Source organism: Panthera uncia, chromosome A2 (assembly GCF_023721935.1).
Source record: "Panthera uncia isolate 11264 chromosome A2, Puncia_PCG_1.0, whole genome shotgun sequence".
Lineage (NCBI taxonomy): Eukaryota > Metazoa > Chordata > Mammalia > Carnivora > Felidae > Panthera > Panthera uncia.
In genome coordinates, this window is record NC_064816.1 from 74,085,250 (window position 1) to 74,103,023 (window position 17,774).

Here is a 17,774-nt window from a genome sequence, read left to right on the forward strand (position 1 = left end):
ATATATTTTAAAGGTTTATTAACAAACCTCAGAAGAGGAAGTAAAAAACAAGGGGCGCCTGGGTGGCGCAGTCGGTTGGGTGTCCGACTTCAGCCAGGTCACGATCTCGCGGTCCGTGAGTTCGAGCCCCGCGTCAGGCTCTGGGCTGATGGCTCGGAGCCTGGAGCCTGTTTCCGATTCTGTGTCTCCCTCTCTCTCTGCCCCTCCCCCGTTCATGCTCTGTCTCTCTCTGTCCCAAAAATAAATAAAAAATGTTGAAAAAAAAAATTTTTTTTAAATAAAAAAAAAAAACAAAAGTAAATAAAAAATATAAATGATGTATTTTCCATTCCCTTTATTATTACTCCAGTTAGACTGCAATCAATGAAAGAATGTTATTTATTTAGGCTGATGTAAATGCCTTTCTTGATACTTTCAGAATGTTCATAATATTTGTATTGATTTCTAAAAAGAAATTGTTTGACATTTGTATTTTATTTTTATTTTTTTAATGCTTATTTATTTTTGAGAGGAAGAAAGACAGAGTGTGAGCAGGGGCAGGGGAGGGGCAGAGAGAGAGGGAGACACACAGAACTCGATGGGCTCCAGGCTCCGTGCTATCAGCACAGAGCCAGACACGGGGCTTGAAGTCACGAACTGTGAGATCATGACCTGAGCTGAAGTAGGACGCTTAACCAACTGAGCCACCCAGGCGCCCCTGACATTTGTATTTGAAAGACTTGTTGAAAATTATAGTTAGCCTGGAGAAAAGTGATTTTTTTAAAGAAGTATGTAAATACGGCTTTAGACTGACCTTTTCAAGTTACAGTATTATAACTAAAGCCTGTCTAAAGTGAATAAAGGAAAGCCAACTCTTAACATTCTTAATCTTTTGATTATTTGAAGTATACAGTACGTTTGCTTTATACAGGAAAGTATTGTTCAGCCTGCCTTAACTAGTAAATACTAAGAAGTTTTTAAAACGTGGGAGATATAATGTGAAGTTATGATACTGTTTTATGTGTCTGTAGAAACAGCTTTATTATGTTAATGATCAAAATTAATATTTATAAAAATAAATGACTTAAGCACAACTATAACTGGATCAAAACCTTGTTCTAGGTGGTTTCCAGTCAGAGCTCATTCCCACCAGCAGCCGAACAAACTATAATCTCAGCCCTAAAGGTAAAAGAATTTAATCTTTGACTCTACAGATCACAGTGGGGTTTAGGATTTGTTTGGATGAGTGGGAGAGTGTCACATTTTAAAAATAATTCAGAATCCTCTACCAAAAGTAGCTGCTGATAATTATCCTAAAGAGAAGGCATACATGTGTGTTTATATTTTCTAGATCTTAAAAATAGACCCTGTTGGTGTCTACAGATTGTGTTCTACTTATGATAATTTTATCATAAGCAAGAGAAGCAAGAGTCTTCAGGTACTCACTATATCTCAGGGCACTACAGCCTACTATTATCCCAGTAAAGCATTGAGTCCCTACTAGGGTGATTTTGTCCTCTAGGGAACATTTAACCATGTTTAGAGACATTTTTGATTGTCATGACTGGGAGTGGAGCGCTCTTGGCATCTAGTGCCAGGGATGCTGTTCAGCATCTTGCAGTGCATAAGAGAGCCCTGACAACAAGGAATTACTGGGCCCAAAATGTCAATAGTGCCAAGGTTGAGAGACTCTAATGTGTATGTGAAAGGTGTGAAATCAGGGTAAATTCCCATTTTTAACATACTAACATAAATATACCCAGGAAGTTTAATAAAAAATAATGGTCGTACAAGATTCAGAGCCGTATGTAGCTGACACTAGTAACTCTTTAAACAAGGAAATCATTCATTTTTATGATAGTAATAGATACCCTGTATTTAGTACTTGCTCCTTGCCAGTCACATGCAATATATTGAAATATGATCGCAACTGTTCAAGTTATGTATTATTGTCCCTATTTTATACAACTTGGAATAGCTTGCTCAAAGTCCTAATGCTGGTAAATCCAGACCTCACTGACCCAGAGAGTTGTGTTTGCTTGCCATCATCATTCATTTGTTTACTAAATATGCTTTTGGTATTTACTAAGTAACACTGTGTAGCAAAGACTCAGGAGCCAAACTACTAGTATATGAATCCTATCTCAGCTATTTAACTAGCTGTATGACCTCAGACAAGTTAATAAGTTTACTCTTGCCTTAGTTTCTGCATCTGTAAGGTGTACAATATAACTGCACAAAGGTAATAGATGTCAACTGTCAGGTTAGATTTAGGTTGCTTAGATAGAGATAAAAGAGAGAGAGAGACAGAGACAGGCACTACCAGTGAATTCCAAGGACAAATACTTTTATTTAGGGAGTAAGAAGCTACAAAGAAACAACACTGTTGAACAACAGTTCAACAGCAAACTTCAGTTTGCTGAGGAAGAGATTTAGAGGATGTTGTCACAAATCCTAAGGGAGAAGGTAATTTCTGAGGTCAAAATGCTGTCCACAGGTGACATGGATGGGGATTTTACAGGCCCCAAAACTTGAGGACACTAAATTCATATATGAGGGTAGGAGAAGACAGTCTTTTCCCCCAGCACAGTGAAAGCACACTTGGATGTTTCTCTGTATTCTTTCTGTTCCCCCAGTGTGCCCATCTCATTATGATGAAGTATTATTAGAGCCACCATCCTAAAATAATTGTTTTTATTAAGAGTTGTCCAAAAAGGGGCACCTGGATGGGTCAGTCAGTTAAGCTTCTGATTTCGGCTCAGGTCATGATCTCACAATTTGTGAGTTTGAGTCCCACATCGGGTTCTGTGCTAACAGTGCAGAGTCTACTTGGGATTCTCTCTCTCTCCCACTCTCTGTCTCTGCCTCTCCCCTACTCTCTCTCACACACACACTCAAAATAAATAAAACTTAAAAAAATGTAAAAAAAAAAAAAAAAAAAAAAAAGAGTTGTCCAAGAAAAGAATTGTCCAAGTTACTGATGGTCATAAAAATACCATAAAATCAAACCAATAGGAAAACCCAAAAGGTCTTAACATTCTTGCTTCCAGGCAGGGAATTCACAGTCTCCTTTTCTGTGGTTCCACATTTTTTCTTTGTCTTCTAGAAGTAGCTATCAAACATATTTTGATTGCTACCCAAGATAGGAAATCGATTTTAATTTGTGACCCCCTACACAATATATAAGCATTTATAAATATGTACAACCTATATAATTGCATGTATGTAAGATATACATCTGTATTTCTGTAATTGAAACAAAAGTTTCACAGAACAATATTTTCCTTATTTTGGGTGATACATGCTTTTGTTTTCTATGCTCCTCTATTACTTTTTTTTTTAATGTTTATTTATTTATTTTGAGAGAGAGAAAGCACGAGTAGGGGAAGGGAATGGAGAGAGAGAGAGAGAGGGAGGGAGAGACAGTCCCAAGCAGGCTCCACGCTCAGTGTGGAGCCTGATGCAGGGCTTGATCTCACAACCCGAGCTGATATCAAGAGTTAGACACTTAACCAGCTGAGCCACCCAGGCACCCCTCATCTATTACTTTTTAAAATATTCTGATAGTGATTTTTTGACCCCTAATGATCACAACTCATGGTTAGAGAAAGTCCACTCTGTAGGTTAAGACAGAGTGCCTACACTTTGCCTGATCATAAAAGTCTCCCGACAGAGTCAAACTAGAAATTCTTCAGATTGTAATTCAGTGTCGGATGTACTCTGAATCTGCATTTTTAACATATAACAAAGGTAGTTCCTGTTGTTAGTCCCTGTAGGCTGAGAGTTGAGGCCAGTGCAGGCAAGATTGCCCTGACCTCCGGCTACAGCCCTTGCTCTGAGGCTTGCTCACCAGAGCCAACAGCTCACGTAGCTGGGCAGTTTGGTGACGACTCACCAGTGTGGTCCTTGAGAATTGGGTAAGAAGACTGGCAGGTGGTTCAAGTGGCCCTGCCAATTAAAGACTTAATTGCATATGTTAACAGAACTCAATGAAACCATTTTGACGTTGCTTTTTAAATTAAATCATAAAAACTGTTATGACATATTAAGTAAAAAACAAAACCCTCTCACTTAAGGAAAAAAAAAGAGAACCTTGAATTTCCTAAAATTGTAGGAGATTTAGTACAAATTTACTTTGAGTTAGGGGTAGAATGGTAGGAGGTATAAATAATTGTATCCCAAGAACCAAAAACCTATATGCTTTTATTATTTTATAGAGAAAATACTAAATATATGTTTCACTTGCTAAAATTACACAGAAGGGTACGTAACAGTTTTTTCTTCTCTACCTTGTTGAGATTTTATCTGAAATTAAATGTTATTTTAGGCTTGAGGTTTAACATCTGATAATTATCTACTTTGTCATGGATGGCATAATTAAAATTAATGAGAGTCATTTTATTATACTCACCTCAGCTGTTAAGTAGTTAAATACCTTGGCTCAATAATTCTGATCCATTTATTACTGGGATTGTTTCATATAGTGATTGTATTGCTAAGTTTAAACATGGTAGTTTTTCCTTTCTCCCTTACTGTGTGGGTTTATGTTCTGTATGAGAGAATAATCCAGATTGCTGAGGCTTCTATATTTTTGTAATCTTAGCTATTTTAGGTAAATCTTTGAAAAATGTATGACACACTTCCCTGCTTTGTAAAGAATTTGTGAGATATAATCTATTCTCCTTTCTCCATTTCCTCTGATAGTCGTTAATCCTCTACTGTTCCTGTTTTGTATTTCCCATAAGTGGGAAGCCTCATGTAGCCAGAATGAACATTTTCTTTGTAAACCATCATATCGTATACAGGTGGATGCCTGTTTTCCATGCCTTGTTTCACTGGCTAGGAACTCTGGTACAGGGTTGACTACAACTGGTGAGAGTGGACCTTGGTGAGCATTTTCCTGACTTGGGGGAAAGCACTCCATCTGTATTCTAGTGTTTTAAGTATGGTGTTAGATGGCCTTTATCAGGTTAAGCAAGTTCCTTTCTATTCCTAGTTTACTGAAACTTTTAAAAAATATAAATGGCATTTCATCAAATAGTTTTTTCTCTATCTATTGAAATAATCATATTGTTTTACACCTTTATTCTGTTAATACAATACAGAAGTTGATTTTCAAATGTCAAACCCACCTTAGTTATGATGTATTACCCTTTTTATATATTCCTGAATTTGATATGCTTAATTTTTGTTAACAATGTTTGCATCTATAATCATAAGAGATATTGGTATATAGTTTTCTTGTAATTCTTTGTCTGATTTTGGTATCAAAACTGGCCTCATTAATTAGGTTTGGAACTATTTCCTCCTGTTCTGTCATCTGAAAGAATTTGTGTTATTTTCTTCTCACATGCTTAATAGAATTCACCAGTGAAGCCATCTGGGCCTGTAGTTTTCTTTGTAGGAAGTTTAGAACTACAAATTTGACTTGTTTAGTAGGGAAAAGGCTATTTGAGTTACTCGTTTCTTCTTGAATGAGCTTTGATACTTTGTGACTTTCAAGGTATTTGTCTATTCATCTAAGTTACCTGATTTGTCAGAATAATGCTGTACATGATATTCTCTTACTGTCCTTTTAATGTCTTTGGGGCCTCTAGTGATAGCCTTTTTAAAAATTTTTTTGATTAATATTTGTGTTCTCTTTTCTTCTTCATCAGTTTAGCTATGGGTTTGTCAGTTTTATTGATCTTTTCAGGGAGCCAACTGTTGACTTTCTTGATTTTCTCTCTTTCTTTTTCATTGATTTCTGCTTTTGCCTTTTTTATTTACTTCCACTTGGGATTTTCTTGGCCTTTTTTTAAAAAATATGCCTTATACCATTGATTTTTAGACCTTTTCCCTTCCCAAATAAATTTAACAAGTTGTAAATTTCCCTCTAAGTAACTTTGGTTTTGACATGTTGTGCTTTTATCCTCATTAAGTTTGAAATATTTTCAGATTTCCTTTGCAGTTTCTTCTTTGATTCATGAGTTATTTAAAAGTGTTTTTTTTTTAAATTCCAATTATTTGTGGTTTTCCTAGATATCTTATTTTTTCATACAATTCTGTTATCATCAGAAACCATACTCTGTATGATTCCAGTTCTTTAAAGTTTTGAGTCTTGTTTTACGGCCTAGCATGTGTTGTGGTCTGTCTTGGTAAATGAACCATGTGGTTTGACAAAAAAGTCTACTCTGCAGTTGTTGACTATATTGTTCTATAAATATCACTTAAGTCAAGGTAGTGGGAATATATTTAGTGATGTGTTCAGATATTCTGTATCTCTACTGATATTTTATATAATGGTTCTATCAACTGCTGAAAGATAGAAGTTAGTTTTCTACTATGATTGTGGACCTTTTAATTCTGTCAATTCTTGACACCTCAATTTTGAAGCTATTTACTACTTCTGCTGAAGCTGTGTCTCATACATATTTACAATTGTTATGCCTTCCTGATGAACTGATGTTTTCGTCATTGTGAAATAGCCCTCTTTAGCTTTGCTAATACTTACTGTCATGCAGTTTGTTTCATGTGATATTAATTTGGCTACTCCAACCTTTTTATGCTTAATGTTTACATGGTATATCTTCTGTCCACTTATTTTCAATTCCTGTGTGTCTTTATTTTTAAAGTACATCTCCTATAAACAGTATATAGTTGTCTTTTTGTCTGTTCTGGTAATCTCTGTCTTTTAATGGGAGTGTTTAGTCCATTAACATTATATAATCATTAACAAGTTTTTATTTTGATATATATAGTTTTGGTTTTTATCCCATTTGCTTGAATTTTTTTACTTTTTCCTTTTCCTCCTTTTGTTTTTTCTTTTGGATTCTTTGAAAAATTTTTTGAATTCCATTTTAATTAATTTATTAGATTTTTATATATACCTCTTCATGTGATTTTTTTTTTTAGTGGTTCTTCTGGGGATTACCCTTTAAATCCTTAAGTTTTCATAGTCTTCATAGAGGTAATTTTGCACCATGTTATGTAAAATACAGAAACCTCTTATTTATGGAAGTACATTTACATCTACATGCATGTAGTGCAATTTGTTTTTAGTTTACAATATCCATTTTTGTGGGGCGCCTGGATGACTCTATTGGTTAAGCATCCAACTCTTGATTTTGGCTCAGGTCATGATCTCAGGTCATGGGATTGAGCCCCACATCGGGCTCCATGCTGAGCATGGAGCCTGCTTGAGACTGTCTGTCTCCCTCTCTCTCTGCCCCTCTGCTGCTTGCACTTTCTCTCTCTCTCAAAATAAATAAATAAACATTTTTAAAAAATAAATAATAAAATATCCATTTGGTTCTTTTTTTACACATTCAGTCACTCTGCTGAGGTTTCCTAATATTTATTGTGAGCATTTCTTTCTTTACCTCACCGAGGTTCCTGCCTAATAATTGTAGAATCTGGATCATCTCAGGGATGGCAGCTGTGAATTATCTTTTACCTTGAAAATTGATAACATTTTCTAGCTTTTTGTATATGTAGTGATTTTTTAATATATCCTGGATATTGTGAATGTTAATGTTGTGTAGACTCAGTATTTTTTTTTACATTGCTCCTGAGTGTTGATGTTACTTTAGCGATTAATCAGCTTGACTGGGCTCTAACTGTACACTGTCGGGTACCTGCAGCTGGCCATGCCTTAGACCTCAATCCAGTGAAGCCTTGTTGGCAGCCATTTTTTGTTTGCTTTGCCCGGGCACGATTGATGAGTCAGCTGAAGACTAGTGCTGAGTTTAAATATAGAATTAGCCATTCTTCTCTGGCTCTCTCCCATCTGAGGTTCCTCTCTCACTTTCTAATAGCCCTGGTTGAACCAGGGCCCCTTTCCATTGCTCTTTTGGCCTAAAAGACTGCAGGATTTGTTTTCTTTTTTTTTTTTTTTTTTTACTTTCAGAGTTTTAGCCCCCCAGCCTTGCCACTATCATGACGATAGACACTCTTTGAGCCAAGTCACAGAAAATGGAAAACTCACTCTCCTCTGATTGCTTGCTCTAGATTTCCACACCCTTCTAAAAATGCCTGCTTTTTTCCCATCTCTACGACTCTACAGTAGGTTTTTTGTTGGTTTGTTTTCCATAATTGGTTGTAGGAGGATCTGTAGTTAGACACTTCACTCTCTCATACCAGAGTCTTCTTTCTTGAACTCTTGTTCAGTCATTTCTACCATACTCTAAAATCTCTTCCTACTTCTCTGCCCTAAGTGGGCAAAGCATAACCAAAAGCTCAGTGGAGTCACCTGTGTGTAGGAAATCCCAGCTCTTCTACTTGCTCACTTCAGGACAGTCTCCTTAACTTCACTTTAGTTTCCCCATCTATAAATTACTTTAGATTCATCACCTATGAGTTAGAGATTTTAATATTCTTAAAGGAAGGAATAATTGAATTTAAAGTAGAACTATAATATGTGAGGCATATACCATAGTTCTCAGCACATAATCTATACTAAATAAATAATCTTACCCCTTTTAGTCCTTCAAGGACTCCTCTTCTTCTGAAAGACCTCAAAATGGCATTTAGCCTTACTCTGCAAACCATCCTCTGGTATCTCATTGACTCTTTTGGCTTCATCTTCCCTCTTAGAAGCCAAAGACTACCAAATCTAGTCAAATGTGTCAAGAACTACAAATGTAAATATTTTAGTTCTTCCTGGATAGCCCATGTGAATTTCCTATAAGTCCTTCAAACTCATGTCCAAATCTGAACTCATCATTTCTTCTCTCCATCCCCAAATCAACCTGCTGCTTCTGCACTCACACATTCAGTTAATAATATCACCAAATCATTAATCACAGTATCTCCAGCCTGTCTCCTCGTATCTATTCCTGTTGCCTCTGAGTTTGTTTGGACACTCACCATTTTGCATCGAGACTACTACTGCCTTTAGTCTATTTACCCAGTCTGCCATCCAATGTGATTTTTCCCACATTCAGATCTTTAAACCACATTTTCTCATTGCTTAAAACCCATCATTGGTTTCCCATTCCCTTCAGGGCAAATTCCCAACTCCTTAGCAGCCTACAGAGTATATCTGCTGAGTCTATTTCCACACGGGCAGGCACCTCACACCCTGTCTGTATTGAATGCTGTGCAGTTGAGTGCATCATCTTTCCCAGGCAACCATACCTTTAACGTGTACTCTCTCAGCCCACCTCTGAAATTTGGTGTAGGCAGTACCTTCTATCTTTCAGATCATGTCAGCTTAAGTGAGGTTTCTCCCATGATCCCATAGCACCCTATAGAGCATTACTATGGCTAGAAATTATCTGCTGTCACTAGATTGTCAACTCCTTGAGGGCAAGCTCTATGCTCTTGCTCAGGCATTTGCTCTGTCTCTCCTTGCCTCCCTGTCTCTCTTAATCCCCATGTACTGTTTACTTTTACCAGAGATTAAGGGCTAGAGATGATATTTAGGAATTTAATAGATACGGGTCCTGTTTAACCTTTTCTGATTTATTTCTGTTGTTTGTATGAGCCAAAGCCATCCGTCTTCATTGTGTGTAGTCACCAGTGAGGCATACATAATATACTTACATTTTAGATTTTAAGTGTGTACTGAGGCCCAGTTAATATTTTCACACTAAAAACCCATAACTAAGGCCAAGGGTCTTCCATAATGTAACCAGTGATTATACCTCAGTGTAGAACAGTTTTCAATGTAAGCATTATTGACATTTTACACCAGGTAGTTCTTTGTTGTGGGAGATTGTCCTGTGCAGTGGAGGCTGTTGAGCAGTGTCTCTGTCTTCCACCCACTAGATGCCAGTGGCAAACACCTTGCCCAGCCCAGTTGTGACAACAGAAATAAGAAGTAACACGCCCAGGCCAGAGGCTCAAGTATAGGATATTTGTGAGAAGTAAGGATAAAGATTGGGAAGGGAGATGATACCCAGTACCAAAAGCACTCCTGCCAAACAGGAACCTACTCCCAGAAAGGCCTAACTGTCCTGCCCTACAAGAAATACCACATATTTATTATGCTCACTCTGCTGGAGAGCATGCCATGTTGTTCCGGTTGTGTCTGCACTGACAAGAGTCCCTCTGGGTCTTGCCTCACTCTTTTCAGAAACTTGGCACAGTGTGTTTATTTGATCTTTATAAGGGCCACTCTTCAGGGCTCATGTGACCATGAAACTTCTTGAACATTTGAGAGGAGTTGGGGAGTTGAAATGTTCAGTGCCATGTTCCACATATTTTCAGCTTTAAAGATCATTCGCAACAGCAGTTGGGAGAGGAACAGACTTCTGTTGAGTTATTGCAGTTAAACTGTATATAGCCAGACTTCGATGTAAAACCTTTGAGTCAAAGTGCTTCTCCCATCTCAGATTTCTGTGTGTTGGTCTTTAATTTTGCCTGTCCTTCCTTTTTCTTTTTAGACGATCCATGTTCTTATGGGAAGTGCTGTGCACCCCTTACTGACTTCCGTGGGAGATGCTATAGAGGCCATAATCATCACCATGCATCAGGAAGATTTTTCTGGGTAAGCACTTCCAACCACAATTTCAGTAACCTTTGCTACATTTGTCTTTCATTGACCCACCTCCACCCTTCTTCCCGAAGTCTCTTTCCACACAGGGTTTGTTCCTCTCATGACGGGCGTGGCCTCCAGCCTCACACTGTTTTATCCATTGTGAGTGCCATTAGCTGATTAAAATTTTTCAATTCTTGTTTGCATCATTGCTCTCCTGCCTTTGAAACATAGAATCATTAACATCTATGGGACTCAGCATGATTCAGGACTTCTGGCAGTTGGTACATCTTCTCTTTCCAAGTTCATCTTTATCCTTACTTCTCGCAAGCACCCTGTACTTGAACTGTGGCATAGGCATGTTATTTCTTGTATAAAATGCCCCTCCTCTGCCACTACGCTGGTCTGAGTCCTGCTCTGGCTTTGAAGGCACGCTGCATCTCAGCTCCCTGCAAGAATGATTTTCCTTTCTCAGAGTTTTGTGACAATTCAATCTGGTCGTGTCACACCTGGCCATCAACGCTTGGGTAGTATTCCACAGCTGTTTCACAAGAGTACTTCTTATCTATGTCATAGTTGTCTTGAGAATAAGAATCATAGTCCTAACCCAGTGTTTACTGAAATCGTTTTAAGGAGAGTAAAATGGCCAGGACATTATTTATGGAGAGTTTGGAATAGTTATTTGCACATGCTTAGAGTGATTTTTTAACGTTTATTCATTTTTCGAGAGACAGCGAGAGTGTGAGTGGGGGAGGGGCGGAGAGAGAAGGAGGCACAGAATCCGAAGCAGCTCCAGGCTCTGAACTGACACCACAGAGCCGGACACGGAGCTCGAACTCACAAACTGTGAGATCATGACCTGAGCCGAAGTGGGACGTTTAGCCAACTGAGCCACCCAGATGCCCCGTGATTTTTTTTTTTAAACTTAACTGCTCTAGTCCTAAATATTCAAATATTAATATGTAGATATGTGTTTTATATTCCTAGTTCATAGTTACTATTTTTGAATTTTCCTATTTCTATTTATATTCATGTTGTTTAAATATCTACTTTATTAAATGTTCAGCCACTAGTCTAGCTGTTTATAGAAAATTGTATGAGTTCTACACTGTCCTTTAATTTTTCAAATCACTTCTTTCATTTGCAGAGTATTTTTTTTAAATTTTTTAAATGTTTATTCATTTTTGAGAGAGACAAAGAGTGAGCGGGGGAGGGGCAGAGAGAGAAAGAGAGGGAGGGAGGGAGACACAGAATTGAAAGCAGGCTCCAGGCTCTAAGCTGTCAGCACACAGCCTGATGCGGGGCTCGAACTCAGGAACCATGGGATCATGACCTGAGCTGAAGTCAGACGCTGAAGTGACCAAGCCACCCAGGTGCCCCTACACAGTATCTTTTGAAGGGTGAAAAGGTCAATCTCTGTTTTTAATAATGACATGAAGCACAGAAGGGTGAAGTGGATTATAGGCAAAAGACTATAATATTTGGAGATAGCACAAAACTGTTGATTTGGAAAGCAGCATTTGGAAAGAAACGAATTTTGTTCAAAGGTGATCTGAAATGTTCCAGTTAGACTGATTATCAATGCCTCTGAAAAGGAAACAAAAATGAAGGCTCATTCTGTAAGAGCAATCAGATAATACTTCAGCAGCTGTGTTGGCGAGCCACAGCTAGTGCCTGTAGATAACGGATTAGACATTAAAAGCTGGCTGTCCCAATAGCTACATCCTTACTAGTTTGCTTAAATGCTAGGGAGCCAGATTACCACTGATAGGTTGCCATGAGTACGAAGCATTATTTTAATGTGTATGACACTGTCCTTAATTTGTTTTCTCAATTGGCTTTTGATGGTTCCATTTCAGCCCTCTCTCTATATATGGCAGACATTTGAGAGTCCACTGATAGTCGTTTTCCACATGTGTCCATGTAGGAGTGTGGAACACTGTTTCATGGTGCGTTTAAAATTGTTGCGCCATGACAGTAATTTTCTCACTTTCTAGAACTTTGTTATTAGTAATTGTCATGTCATTCCATATATGAAATGTTTGGCTTATATGAAACATAAGGTAAGGTTAGATTAAGTTGTTCAAGAAGGAGAATTCACTTTTATTGTAGGGCCAGCCCCCAGGAGTCACAGTTGGAAAAATAATAGTGACCATCTGCCCTTTGAAGCCCTCTATACCTATTTTAGGTACAAGGAATAAAGCAGGTTAACCTTGTCAGCCAGCCTTATGTGGAATGTGGTGGGTTACAGAATCCCTCTGCTATTTAAAAAGTAATGCTCAACCTGGTTTCCTGGTATTTGAAATGTATTTAATAGGACCAGTGTCTTTCTTTCCAAATTAGATAAAGCTTTAAACATAAATGTCTGATTGACATAGTACATTGACTGAAATTCTTTTATTTAGTGTAAAATGGCTCCTGTCCAGTTATAGCTTTGCATGGGGAAGGAAGACAGTAAAAGTAGGAAGACTCTAGATCCTGAAGCGATGGATGTGCATCTCTGACGCGGGCAGAGCACACACACGCACCAAAAGTCTTGGTGACATGAGGATGAACGTCTGCCACTTCTCAGGCGTGCATTCGGTCTACCCTCGACTCGTGCGTGCAGCTCTCACTGTGAAGGCCCTTCAACTTCTGCACAACGTACTCTTGCACTCTATCAGTTGAAAATCTCTTACCAAAAGCTTTGGGGTAATTGGGAAAACTGAGCCTTAGCGATGGCCAAGCCAGTTTTGCATTCTAGTAAATTTCAGTCAGGCTTCTAATCCACACTGAGAACTGATAATACCTATTTCAAAATTTTGTCCGATGGATCATTTTACTTACATTGACACGTGCTTAAGGAACTTGTTTTAGTATTTTATTTTCTAATCCTCATGGAAATAATTTCAATTAACCAGATTAAAATTCTTGAAATACTCCTCTGGAGGAGTACTAAGATAACAGCAGTGCTTTGGATAAAGCACAAGAAACTATGAAAGAGATTGGTGTCCTTGTTTTTTTCCAGCCTTGACTTTTGAACTGAATGCAGATAGGCCCTGCAGTGTCTGAATCTGGCAAACCCATACCCCACGTGAAGATTGCCCTCACTTACTGAGGCCGTCTCTGCACTCGTACCCGAGCAGCCCTCCACCGTGTGACACTGCACGCGGCAGCATTCCAGCGTGCCCCCCAGTGGCCTCGCCTCAGGACGTTCTGTCTTATAACCAAACAAAATCTCTTCCTGCCAGAACTTAAGACTGGTTTCTCTATTTCTGTCTACTTCTAGAAATAGAAGACCTTTGGTTAGTATCCTCTGATAATAACCATTCATTGCTGTCTTTGAAGATAATGAAGTTCACCTTATTCTCTTGCTCTGGGCACTTGAGTCATATCTGTTGTTGTTCTCTAGACCGTTGCCACTCTTTCTACGTCATTCTCAGAATATGGGAACACTCATTTTTTGAAGAAGATTCAGCACTTTGTAGCCAATGATCTCATTGGTTAGCTAATTAATATCAGGTGATTTCTAATTTGGGTATAATTTCTTTCCTATAAATATTTCACATTCTTTTAATATATTCCTTAAAGAGCAATTATAAACATTTATAAATTATAAATAGTATTTCATGGAGCATCAGCTGGCATCATCTGTTGATCCAAATTAAAGCCTTTGCAAACCTCATCATCTGGGAGGAAAAAATTGCATACCATGTGTATTGTTACATAACCAGCTTCACAGTCAGAAATCTATTCGGCCGATCAGACTAAATAGCACAGGAGCAGAAATATCTTTGCCAAGAGTTTGTTTGGGGCAGGCAGTGTTTTCTGCCCTTACAAAGTGTAAAATGCTATTTCAGGCTTCATTATTGATTTATTCACTAACCAGGCAAAACTATGAGTGGATGGAGATTTGTAAAGCTGCGAAGGACCTTGAGAGGTCAGAGAGTGCATAAGGCACTGTGTGAATCATCCAAGACAGATGATTGTCCGTTTCATTCTTAATAATCTCTAGGTAAATGGATTCTAAGATTTCTTCAGTAATCTTCCTAGCATCTTAAAACGGCTTTTATAATTTAAACATTGTTTTATGCTCTTTAACTCTTAGGAAAAATAAACAATACCTTTTTTACCATTGAGGGAAAAAATTCCATAGGACTGAAATAGCAGGTGACGGGTTGGCGGGGCAGGGGTGGGGAGCGGCAGGGAAAAGTTAAATACTGACTGTTAGTGCATTGCCTGTTTTCTCCCTTTTGCAGGTCATTATCCAGCTCAGGAAAGCCTGATGTTCCTTGTTCTCTGTACATGAAGGAGCTTCAAGGTTTCATTGCTAGAGTTATGAGTGACTACTTTAACCACTTTGAATGCTTGGATTTTGTCTTTGACAACACGGAAGCTATTGCCCAAAGAGCAATTGAACTTTTTATTCGCAATGCCAGTCTCATAAGACTTCTTGGCGAAGGTGGGAAGGTACGACTTGCGGCTGATTTTGCTCAGGTAAATTGATGCATAGCTACAAAGGGGGAAATGTTTCAGCCTCTATATTACCTATTTATTGAAAGACTGAGTATGTGTTCTTTTACTGCTTTAAAGAGTTGAAGCTTTAATAAAGAAAAATAAATTCATTTAAACTGAATTGGTAAAAAAAAAAAAAAAGAAGAGTTTAGACATACTTTCATGCCAGATATTTTTTCTTTATTTAATAAAAGAGTCATCACTCGTATTTGACATTTCAAAGTTAAGGTGAAGTGGTTCATTCCACATTACAGAAATATGTCCCATTTTTCTGTAATGTAGGGCTTTCTTATTATTATCCCACGAGATCAATGTTGATAAGAGTAATTAATTAATTTTGCTGGAAAATAATATAGGCAATGAACTGTAAAGGTGCTGGCTGTTGGCATGTAAAGAGAAAAAGCTCCCAGCATGTCTGTAATCCTCTAGTGGCCAGCTCGGTATTCCAAGACAATGTTCTAATTCACTTAGATGCACACTGGACCATCTAGATAAAGGGTCTGATTATTTGGTCTCTTTCTGTTGAACAGAGTACCTTTCTTGTGTATGGCCAGGTTTGAAATCATTCCAGGCTCTCAAACCATGATCACCTCTTATAGAAAGGGTTTTTTCCTTTTTCCTTTGGACAGATTTTTTGGAAGCCTTTCAACAATATCAGAGGCAGAGAAGAAACCCCTCAAACATATAGTTAAAAGATTCAGAAACAGATCATTCATATTTACATAGTATGTCAAAGGTGAACTCATTTTTTTTCTTTTGTTTTTTTTTTTAATTTTTTTTAATGTTTTATTTATTCTTGAGGGAGAGAGAGACAGAGCATGAGCGGGGATGGGGCACAGAGAGAGGGAGACACAGAATCCGAAGCAGGCTCCAGGCTCTGAACTGTCAGCACAGAGCCTGATGCGGGGCTCAAACCCACGAACCGTGAGATCATGACCTGAGCCGAAGTCGGACGCCCCACCGACTGAGCCACCCAGGCGCCCCAAAGACAAACTCATTTTTCAAGCCTCTCCAAGCTGTTAACTTTACTAGTCTAAATAGTTATTCAGATGGATTGTTCATAGTTTGCCAGATCCCCCCTGCTTATAAAGATAGTCAAATTTTAATGTCCTTATTTATCCCTGTGTGTATCTGGGGGAAAAGTCTGGGTTCACTATTCCCTTGCTGAGAAGATGTGGTGCACTACTTGTAGGGGGGGGGGGGGCGGTGATTGTCAGACACTCCCTTGTACCTGATAGAGGCACAAAAGGGACCAGGTACATTATCTCACATTTCAAGAGCCAGACTCTTTGCATACGAATTGGGCCAGGATTAGTCATTTTCATCTCCACATGATTTGGAGACCACCAGACCATAGTAAAGAACCTTCTTTGGGGAATAGGCCTTTAGTGGCGTAGGCATAGAAACAGAAGTTAAATGTTACCATTCGTGTTGCTCCTTTGACCTTTTTCCACTTTCATCAGCTTCGTTCTCATGCCCTTGCACACTTTGTTTTGTTGTTACAGGTTAACACTCCGTCTTAAGGATCGTACATAAGCAGTGTGTTACTTGTCCCTTACTGGCTCCAGGCCGCTGGCTGGACTGAGGGCACAGTCTTGTTAGAAACACCCTGAGCTCTACTCAAACGGGTGTCTGTTCTCTTTCCCCCTTTCCTCCAGAATTTTGTTTTTTCTGTTCCTGTCCTCTTGGCTCCCTGGGGCTCCCTCCCCCACCGGTTTATTTGCATTCTGCTCCAGCTGGTCCTTGAGTCACTTTCCTGGAGGCAGCACTGCAATCAGAGTGGCCAGGAGCAGAGAGAGACAGCAGAGACGGCCAGGATGAGGGCGCTGCCTGCTGCGCCGCAGGCTTTTCGTTGCTGATTTTTATGTGATGTTCCCTTATGAGTCTTGAAAGATGGAGAGCATTGTCCTGTGACCCTTGCTGCCACACCCAGCACCTGCTCCAAATGCAAGGCAGCGGGGGGGGGGGGGGTTTGACTCCAGAAACCGCATCATTCACAATTTTATTTGGCATTTCTTCTTCCTTAAGACATGTCGCCCAGTAAACCAAACGTTTTCTCAGCTCCCTTCCCTTAAGATCAGTGAAACTCATTAGTCCTCATTACTAACTAAGGCTCCAGGACAGCCTCTCTTTTCCATTTCTTAAATATAGAAGCAGCAGCATCTACTCAGCGTGAGGTCTGTTTCCCTGACTCCTTTGTTCCCTCCCGGACTGTGCATGTGTCCCCACTTCAGAGCATCCTGCCACCCAGCTTGCATACAGTCCCCACCCTGTGGGCTGTGGGCACAGGAGAGACGGGAGGAAGCCCTATCAGAGTTAATCACGTTGTGCCTAGTAGCTTTGGCTAGTGATATCCAGCTACACCCCCGTTTACAAAAATTACAGCGAGTTGGGGGGTTTAATTTGACCTGGTTTCTTGCCACACTTGCAGTTGTACGGTGCTGCGCCTCAGCTTTCTGGATCGTATTTGATCGGACGTGTCTTCCTCAGAGAGTCAAAACACTTAGAAGGCATTACCCTGACATTTGTATTCATGACTGGCATCAGCTGGGGACTGGAAAGCCTTTTGACTGCCTCGTTATTGAAAGTTCTATCAGTTTGTATTCAAAATGAAACAAAGCCATCAAGGCCACTGGAATCAAGAATGCACAAATCCTCTCTGGGTTTTAAAAGTGTTCTTGTGATTGGGGCGCCTGGGTGGCGCAGTCGGTTGGGCGTCCGACTTCAGCCAGGTCACGATCTCGCACTCCGTGAGTTCGAGCCCCGCGTCAGGCTCTGGGCTGATGGCTCAGAGCCTGGAGCCTGTTTCCGATTCTGTGTCTCCCTCTCTCTCTGCCCCTCC

The 17,774-nt window shown here is 39.3% G+C and overlaps 1 protein-coding gene across 2 annotated transcripts in view; it reads left to right on the plus strand.

The window, feature by feature from the left end:
- The window catches only part of COG5 (component of oligomeric golgi complex 5), a 317,370-nt gene that overhangs the window by 279,038 nt on the left and 20,558 nt on the right, over positions 1–17,774 (plus strand). For both annotated transcript variants that reach the window (XM_049642772.1, XM_049642771.1), the window contains exons 16-18: positions 1,102–1,164; positions 10,347–10,450; positions 14,677–14,914. In XM_049642772.1, coding sequence (XP_049498729.1) covers positions 1,102–1,164; positions 10,347–10,450; positions 14,677–14,914 — 405 coding nt within the window. The remainder of the gene's footprint in view (positions 1–1,101; positions 1,165–10,346; positions 10,451–14,676; positions 14,915–17,774) is intronic.